General features: G+C 31.1%; 1 protein-coding gene across 1 annotated transcript in view; it reads left to right on the forward strand.

Moving 5' to 3' along the window:
• Positions 1 to 6,187, forward strand: part of LOC106474159 (zinc finger FYVE domain-containing protein 1-like) — a 21,076-nt gene extending 14,889 nt beyond the window's left edge. The window contains exon 5 of the mRNA XM_013934851.2: positions 4,234 to 6,187. Coding sequence (XP_013790305.2) covers positions 4,234 to 4,463 — 230 coding nt within the window. The 3' untranslated portion in view covers positions 4,464 to 6,187. The remainder of the gene's footprint in view (positions 1 to 4,233) is intronic.
• Positions 6,188 to 10,554: the final 4,367 nt, after the last annotated feature.

Here is a 10,554-nt window from a genome sequence, read left to right on the forward strand (position 1 = left end):
AATAATAAAAATGAAACATAAGAGAGAAGTATCAACCAATTGTGAAAGAGAGGATGTGACAGGTGGGTGTGGCAGGGGGGGGCTGATTTTCTCTTTGATAGCTCTGTAACAAAACAAAATAGAAGGCCATAAAAATTATGGTCTGTTTGACCAATAATGATTTTATGGAGAGTATTTTACATTTAATTTTGTACATTTTCGAGGGGTGATGGATAAAATAAGGATGATGACATGCTTAGACAAAATGTGTCACGTGGGTCACACTAGTGGAAATTCAGGATTTATTTATATATTTTCTTTCAGAATTAAGAACTTAAAATTTTTATACTATTAAGATATGGATTATTAGTTAAGATTTTATGCTATTCTAATTGGTATAACATAAACAAAAAGTAGTTTAATAAAATTTTGAATGTAAGACACTAAGACCTTGTGTCATGCTCAGTAAAAGGTACCCATGCTGAAAAGAGTTAAAGCAGTTGAAATACATTAAGTACTAGTTTAGGCTAATAAAATATTTTGTAACAAGTTCCTGCATACATTCCAATTATTAATCATCCAGGTTTTAGAAGTAAAAATACTTATGTATTCATAATACCATGTGGTGAGTTTTGGATCTTAAAGTAATCTTATGGATGTCAGATAAAACAAACAACAGTGAATTAAATAATGAAAGTACATATGCACTCTTAAACCCTTTCTGGATTGGGAGGATGTCACTGATGCTCTTTGATTTTTTTTTCCTTTACAAAGAATAGACACTAAACAGAATTGAATAAAACTTATAATAATTTACTGAATAATATCTAGTTTCAGGTATAAGAGATTAATATGATTCCATTTAGCTTTTCCATCATTTTTTATGCTATGAAATTTCCAAAATTATGATGTGAGACTGTTTTGAAAAAAAACATTAAAAGCATTTCATTTTATAATTGTAGGTTCTTTGATGTTAATCATAATGTTACACTATATATGTATATACACACACACACACAATCAGTTTTCAACTTAACTGATACTTATTAACTTACTTATTTTGATACTTTATTTTGCTGATTGTTGTAGTCACCTTTGCTACAGTATATCATTAAAAAACTCCCGACCCTTCAAAATGGTGTCAGGTCAAACTACTCATTTGGCAAAATCCATTAGTATCTAATTAGTATATTTTCTTTTCAATGAATAATAAATAAGTTATTTTATTTCTGTGCATTGTTTGAATATCAAAATCCAATCAAAGTAAGCCATACTTAGAGTAAAACTAGCAAAATCAACCTGGTAATCATTATAGCTAATTAAGTATACCCTTCTTACGCTTCTGTTTATAAGGATTAGAATGCACTATTTCATCAGTTAGGTGCTCTTGCTGTTAAGGGTATTTTTGGCCATAATCCCAATGATATCTCATGATATTAGACCAGCTTAATAGACTTAGGCTAGTCTTAAATACATACATTAAGCTAACAGTACAAAACAATTTTTATAATAGAATTTATATTGATGAAAAATAAATAAAATTAAAAAAGTTACTGAAGTTTGTTATACTAAATAGTATGACCAATACTGTTAATGAAACTAACAGTAAATAAATAGTACAGTATACCATATTTAAGGAACACAGAAACACTAGCTGTTGGCTTGAAGTACTGTCATAGAAGTATCTTTGAAAAAACGTAACCTTAGTATAATATTCTTGTTTAGTATTCAATAAATACTGGTTTGAGTCAAAATCAGTCACTAGAAGATTCAGACATTGTCTGCCATACTCTGTAAATCTAATAAGGCTTACATAATGTTTTGTCATAGAAGAAAATTTCATTAGATTTCTGACAAATGTATTATAATACAAAAACATTTTCAGGAATGAAAAGAACTTCTAAAGAAATTATAATTTCCAGTTTTTTCCTATGTCTTCTAATCTTCCTACTACATTCCATTGTTCTTTGCAGAAAAGAGATCTTGTCATATTCCCACAAAACCATACATTAGTTCTTGCACCACTTTATTCACTCCACATAAATGTAAATATTTTATATTCTGCTCTACCAATTGAACTTCAAGCTTTGCCTGTATTTATTTTCAAAGCTGAGCTAAAATTATGAGTTGTTCTGATCATATTCTATAAGGCTACAAAAGGATGTGAATAAGAGGCCATCCTAATAAAACCAGAAAAGAAGAAGGAAAATCAAGTGAGAAACAAAACCTTAAAAAATTGCATTCTCAAGGGAAGATCATTTCCTAGTAAATATAAACACTTGCTTTGGGATAAGCAGAAAAATTGTAAAAGAAATTGTATGTGTTGTTTACAAACAAGGCTCTCCAGAGTTGTACATAAACGCAAGTTTAACATTTTGTAAAATTTTCTTCACAATTTTAGGCTTAATAGATGTCACAAAATGATTGAAAATCACTTATAAAATATGTTTGAGTAACAAAAAAATTGTTGAAGTACAGTTAGAATTATTGCTTTCATATAGATTTTGAAATTTGATATATGGACATGCACTCAACACCAGAAAGATGCTCAACAGTCTATAAAGGGTTTAGATTCACTCAAATGATTGGAAATTGTAATAGCATTTTAACACAGCTCTGACATTTATGGAACATGTACTAATATTAACATCATAAGTTGATAATGTGTGTAAAATGTAAATTCCTAGTTCTGGTCAGACAGTTGTGTACTTCAAAAAATATATTCACCAGAATGTTATGGTAATTTTTAGTATTATTATTTTTTCCATTTTAAATTTTCAGTAGCATTTGATGAATTGCAAGCACTTAATTCTGATAAATATGATTGTTTTTGTTTTGTTTTTAGAGAAACAATGCCAGTATTTGCCCAATCACAATGTTTAAATAAGATTTGTTGTGTGAATGATGGATTGTTTTTTCATTCATAGTAAATGTATGTTATGTGTTTATTACTTTTAATATCTTAAGTCCTTTTTGTCCTGTAATTGGTAAACATTTAAGGAATTTTTCATTTTAACTAAAATATTTCATAAAGTTTGAAATAATTAGTACACAATTGCAGTATTCAAGTATCTGAGATATTTAGAGATTTGTTAGGAAAAATTAACATGTGGGTTTTGTCATATGGCTGCTTCTATTTAGTATTACATGTAAAATTTAATAGATAAGCATTTTATTAAGTGCCAGTATTTTTAAATATGTACTATCCATAATGGTTTGTTAGCCATCAGAAGATGTTTATTTGTATACATCGATAATAAAGTTTAATTAAACTTGGTAAAAAGTTGTGACATACAAACGTCCATCTACTTGTATTGAGTTGAACAAATCAGTACACTATTAAGGTTTAGAATTTTATTGCATTATTATTAGTAATCTGACATAGAAAATGAAATTGAAATAGTTAATTTCATTTTGTTTAAGCAAAGTTTTGTCAAAATAGCAGTTTCTCATTCTTTTGTTTTGTGGTGATAATTTGTTTGCTATATCAACACAAGGCCCATGGCATTTAATTTATATATATATATATATACACACACACGTATTTCTAAAGTTTCTTACAACCATAATGTGATTTGAAAATGAAATAAATATTATCAAAGAAAAAGTTCTGTTCACAACCCCCAAGGAATGATAAACATATCAAATACACACGTTAGTACATAAAGCTACAATGTAAATGCAGTAAAATGTAATGTATTTTACAAAGAGTTCAAAATAAAAGAAATGTTAAACTTGGTGTAAATTTTACTTGTATGTATACACACGTATGCACACACCAACCTTTCAAATAAAAAAAAAGTGTTTGAGGTTTGCTTTCTTTCTAGTTGAAATAATTGGAAATATAATTTTAACTAAGCTGTTTCCTCTACCTAAGATGTTTAAAGATCTTTTGATAATGTTTTCTTATCATTGACTTAGCTAGACTGATGAGAGCTCAGGTGGTCATGTTATCCAACATTAGCAGATAGTCAACTTTGTAGAATATCTCAGTTAGTGCATGTTTAAAATTTCAAAAACTATTTTATTGGGTTCACTAGTAACTTATTAGAGTGTGGCAAAGTAATGAGTTGTCTATTCAGTTATTCGGTTGGTTAACTGTCAGCCTTTTTTTTCAGACTTTCAAACTTATGAAGACTATGTAATTTATGATGTATATTTATGTATTTAATTACTTATAAAATCCCTAAACAAATGATAGTTAATAGCTCTTAACTGTAGCGTTCATCTATGTGTATTGATTGCATACCACAGGTTTCATTAAGGACACTGCTAGGCCAACGTACTGGGTACCAGACCACTTGATTACTTGTTGCTGTGTTTGTAAAGAGCCTTTCAACTCTAAGACACCACTCCACCACTGTAGAGCCTGTGGGCAAGGTGTTTGTGACCACTGTTCTCCAGGGCGACAGCCTGTACCCACTCAAGGTTGGGATCACCCAGTCCGAGTTTGTACTACATGCGAGGGCAGGAAAAATCTATGATTTGTCATCACAAAGTACTTATTTGTATGAAAACTTCAAAATAACTTTTGTTAAGAATTTCTAAAGTATTTTTATTAAAGTAGTTTTTAGCTTCGTACAATTTATATTCAGAAAAACCAGTATGTCCTAAAACTTGTAGTGATATACAGTGTTACCAGTCTGGTGAAGTGTATTATTATAGCTTATAGTGGAATTTGATACCAGTTTAATAATTTGTAATATTATTATGTTGGGAATATTTTCTTTTAAAACAGTTAAGATTTAGCCTGGAAAATAAAACACATTGGTTTAACATAGCAATGATAAGCTATTTCACAATATTTTATTCATTACGTGTATATTTTTTTGGGGAAGGAGTTTCAGCTCAACCTTCACTTTTTATATAATATAAGACAGAGAAACTTTTTTCTGTGTTTGTAAAAAACAAGTTTAGAATTTCTGTTAAATTGCAATTATTTTATTTATGTTTACTCTTTTTGGGAATGAATTTTCAGTTCTGCCTTCAATTTGTATATAAGACAAAGAAATTGTTTTCCTGCGTGTGTATTAAAACTAATTTAGAATTTGTGTTAAAATCTTTTTTTAGCACAACCAAAAAGGTATCATGCAAATGAGAAAATTCAGAGATTTATTTCTAATTCCTGTTTTGTTTTAATGTTTGGCAATCCAGTGTTGTTTTCATATTTTGATGTAGTGAAGAATGAAATAAAGAATGGGTTAGTGTGTTGAAAAAATAACAAAAATTATGACATGCAGTTTTTAAAAATGGTGCATGTAGATTAAATCTGTTCACTTACTTTTCTACACTTTAAAAGAATGCTAATAAACCAAGTTACGTTTCATTTTGTATACAGAATTAGCACACTGATAACAGTATCGCTTTCTGTAACAGGTACAACTTCTAGTCATCTGGTGATGCAAAATTTCAGTAGAAACTGGGAATTACCAATTCCTGCAGTTTTCATTCCCCACAAGTGAACAATGTACAAAGTATAACAGTGTCCTCATAACACTGACTAATTTCCATTCTGTTACTGGTTCCATACATGAACTCAGTATGTACAATGTAGAGACCACAGCAGCCTACAATGAGCAGCACTGGGATACTTGGGTCTGATTTTCCCTTCCCTCAATAAAGTAGCATAAACTTTTCCAGTTTTTGCTTTGTCTGTCTATAGAAACTTGCAAGGTGTTTGCAAAAATTAGCTTAGTAATCCCAGCATTGAATTTGCCGAGAGATCATCAGTATTTTTTGTGATCTAGAAATACTGAACCAAAAGTACCAGCTGATATGTTTCTTCTTATTTTTATCCCAAAATGTTGCAACAAGTTCATGTGTTCTTCTTGAAATATCCTATTGAAGAATTTATCAAATGATACAATAGGTTTGTCTTCTAACTCTACCCTTTTTAAAGTTCCTTATATTAACCCTTTTACCATGAATAGGTCAAAGTGCACATGTCATGCCCTTTTAGAGAGTTACATTAAAAATTTATTTAACCTTTTATCATTTGTTGAAGGTTTTTTTTCCATAACTATAATTTGAGTAAATGTGTGGGTGGAGTTGATGTCTATCATGTGTAAATATACTGGTGGAGATGTTAAAGGGTTAAACTACTTTGTTGTCAATGTATACAAGTAAACTTGGCATCGAAACATAGTTAGTAAATCAAGTTTTAATATTATATAAGCTTTTAGTACTTAATTTTTATTAAGAAATATTTTTCAAAAATCTTCAAAATCCCCTGGTTTGAGGATTGTAACATTTGTTTCCCTTTCCCTTCTGTAATCTATTTACCATCCCTCTCTGAAGTATGGAATTTAATGTAAATTATTCATTATAATATAGATATTACTAAAGCAAAATATAATTTTTTATAGCCTTCAATCTTAATTCTTTACGGAGTTATAAACAACATAATCAGACCCACTTGCCATGCCCACCTATCACATTCTCAGGTTGCCAATAGTTCTTGCTGCGTTTTATACTATATTATTTATAACCAATGGAAAGACAAAGTTGTAATCCATTAGGTGACGAATGTTATTGTGTTATCTTTAGTATATAGTATCGTGTATTTCATCATATGTTTGAAAGTTTTTTCTCACGGTGTTCAGATAGAGAAGCTTTGGGAATTATTTTCTCTCTCATGTCATAGCTGGAAAGCAAGTTAAATTATGATAGTTACAGGACATTGGTTACTTTGTACGTGTTGTTATTCTGCATTATTAGGTGTGTTATTTAAGTAAGTAAAATTATTTAGTGTACTAGTACCATTAGTATTAAAAAAAAGGCTTAAATTTTATAGGCAGCTAAAAGCAAAATAACAAAAGGTAAAATGTTTTCACTTATATTCTTTATTTGTTATTACAAAAGTAACTAAAATGTAAGAATTGGAATCTTGTTAGGATAGATTAGGTAAGATAGTGAAAAAATATTAATAATAGTGCAAATTCTTCTCGAGATGTGCTTGTGAGCAACTCATGCATTACATTATTTAGTATGGTAACATGAGCTATGTGTTTTTCAAGTGAATTACAACTTGCGTGGTGGGATTATTAGTAAAAAAATGGTTCAAAAGACAATAAAACAATAAAGTAAATATAAACAGATGTATTTGTGTAGGGAAGCACATTATGTTAGGAGACATGTATATATAAGACATAACAATTTGTAAGCATAATGAAATATTTTAATATTAAATATTTCAACAGAGCATCAGTCTGTCTTCTTCAGGTATGATACAGATCCAAACAAAGAGGTTTATGTACAGAACAAAAATGTCTCTAGGGACTATGGATAACAGGATGTAACAATGGGGTGTTATTATGTGACAACATTATATTGTGACAGAGTTATTACCTAAAGGAAGGTCATAGTGGGTCAGTTATGGAAGGGAAGCAGGTGAATAAACTTTGCCAGATTTTGTTAATATTACTAGGGCCATTGACATGGCTTAAAGATAAAACACCTGTTTTCATAATTTCAATGCTTTCAAGAATATTTTGTTCTATTTTATGTTTTGGTTGGCATAAGAGGGACATAAAGTTTTACTGAAAACAAACATTTAAAATGTATTTAGGAGATCTTAGAGATTACACAAATCAAATCTGAAATGAAGAAAAGTATTTTTAATCTTAACATGAAAATCACTTTGCATAGGATTATTTGGGGAAAAATAACTTATCTGTTATTTTCTCTACCCTAACTCTATACAAGGTTGGTCAATTTGGTCTGTAACCAAACAAAATTGAAGGCTATAAAAATGGTTTGTCTGAGCAATGACGATTTTATAGTGAGTAATTCATGTCTAATTTCATGCTTATTGGAGGGGTGGTGAATATAATAGAGAAGAGGGGATGCCTAGAGAAAATGTGTTGCATTTTCACACTACAGGAAATTCAGGATTTTTTAAAATATTGCCTTATAAACTTAAAACTTGTATATTATTAAATTATGGATTATTAGCTACAGTTTTGTGCTATACCAGTTGGTATAACATAAATAAAAATTAGTTTAATAATATCTTGTATGTAAGTCACTAAAACGTCATGACATGCACAGTAAAGGATACCTGTAGCAATAGGGTTAAATAAACATGTTATTTTAGTAGCCTTTTCAGGAACAATAGCAAATGAGATGAACTTGTGGTTTTTGTTACTGATAAGGGAAAGGCTAAAATTAGAATTATTTGTGATTTTTAAGTTTGATAAAAGCTCTGTCTATGATATTAGGGCCAAACCCCCAGATACAGCAACATTTTTTAAGTAGTTAAGTTCAATGTATAAGTCTATTTTGTGAGTACAGAATTCTATTATACAGTTTACAAAAGTATGTATACAGAAATTTTTTGTGACAGATGGTGATAAGACCTTTGGTGTGGTGACATAGATACAGCAAAGTTTTCCTGTATACATTGGTGATCATATTCTTGTTTTCTTTTATAACTTGAACATCTAAAAATGGGAAGCAGTTTTCAGATTGTGTTTCATATGTAAAGGCTATAATATTCAGACTTATACTGTTTAGAAATTCAACAAAGTTAGGTATACTGTCTCTACCATGTCGCCTTATGCTAAAGATATCGTCCACATAACATAGCCAAATTATGGGTTTTTGTGTGTGTGTGTGAAAGATTGCCCAAAAAGTTCTTTGAACACAGACATGTATAGGTCACTAAGTAAGGGGAAAAGGAAGATCCCATAGCTAAACTTCTGTCTGGGAACATTTCCTGAAATATGTGATCAGTCTTAACACATGCAGAACAGAACATGAATTAGCATTAACTTTACCTTATGTTGATATGGTATGGTTTTGACAAGACCTTAGAGCAACAATCCGACTCATTCATTCGTCATAGAGTGACCAACTCATTTCAGTTGTCCGATTATCTTTAGGCTTAACCTAGGCCTCCTTACAATCCACAGGACAGTTCTTCTGCAAACCAGTTCTATATGTTGAGTCCTGGAAGTCTTGGCTACTTCATAAGCATCCATTTGGTGGTATTACCACCACCAGTATACCAAATCATAATCATATGAGTGACATATATATGTCATATTCCAAACACCAAATGACAGTCATACATTGATCACATTATAACTATAATTTACACCACACACCATGAAAAACAATCTTATTGTTTTTTATGTATTCTTCAGTTCATTTTAAACCTCTTTGGTTTTTGCTCTTAAGAATATTTGACTTTACCAACAGTTTTTTCTTGTGTTGCTTTTCAGCATGTAGAGCTAGCTGATCAGCTTTACTAACCAGATCCTCTCACGATGTTCTTGGTGTCCTCTCTTTCTCTTTCCTCCATTCAATTCAACCTCCATATCTTTCCTTTTCTGTTGAGCAGTAGAGGTTTCCTTTTCTCTGTTTCTTATCATCCAGGTAAAATTCATATCTGTTTTTTGCAATATGGTATGACTCTAACATCTCTTTGGTGAATTCATTGTCTTCTACTTTGCCACCAAGGTCTTTCACACCATCATTTACCCTTCTATAGATGGTAAGGAATGTTCCATCTAATTTTTTCAATCCATCTACGGAATGAATTTCTTCCTGTGCGTCAGTATCTAGGCAATGTGCGGATGTGTGCTACTAGTTTTTTGTTTTTTAATTGGGGGGGGGGGGGTAATATTTAGACCATCGACCCTATTGGATCAGTAGACCACTTTGCAATGCTTCTAGTTGGTTATTTGGGCTTTAGGTCTATCATCTGCCAGAGTCATTAAGGCTGTCAATGTGTTGAGACTCCTCTTCATTACTGAGGATGTACAAGGCTGGAATAATGAAGTGTGCAGCATTTGATTGGTTGTTGTGTGGCTGCACAGCTTAGAGGGAACACTGGTGATAAGTGCCTTGCTCTCCATGTTAGTTGTAATGGGTCCTTTATTTGAAGAAAACCTCACTCTGTTGTAGCCTGATCATAGAACAAAATAAGTAACAATCTCATTATTTCCCAGACTTTTTTCAGTTTGGTGTCAGATCCAGTCATTTCTTGTAGAAGTCATCAAGATAGCTAGTAAGAGTAACTCCATCATTCATCTTTACTACATTTAACCACATTTGGCAACAAAACCTTGTATTATTCTAAGATCACATTCTTGGGCTGAGTACTACTTGCATGTAATCAGCTTCTGCAAAATGTTCTGAAAATTTCTGATGCCCTTCTCACTGTGGAGAACCACATGCCAGGGAACAATGGCCACCAGGTTCCTTACAATGGAGTCCTGCATAGAGCATCTCTTAGTTAATTTTGGAATTTCAAAATCTGTAATGGGCTAGCCTTGGCCAAATCCTATCTAGCTGCAAGTCCTATTTCAACCACTTTATTGGAAACAGGTGCCCCCACCTCTGAAGTGTTTTGATTATTTGTTTTGTAACTCATTACCCACTTAATAACAATAACATAAAGAATTAATTACCGCCATACACAGGCCTAAAATAAAGTCACAATATAACATCTCACAATATCACAACTGTAAACCTGGAACTAATGAAGTTAGGCCTACTAGGTGTACTTACATAATTTATAAACCATTTTGGTATTTATGTCATCCAGTATCGTTCAAAGTCACATAGCTG

Source organism: Limulus polyphemus, unplaced genomic scaffold, assembly GCF_000517525.1.
Source record: "Limulus polyphemus unplaced genomic scaffold, Limulus_polyphemus-2.1.2 Scaffold6888, whole genome shotgun sequence".
Lineage (NCBI taxonomy): Eukaryota > Metazoa > Arthropoda > Merostomata > Xiphosura > Limulidae > Limulus > Limulus polyphemus.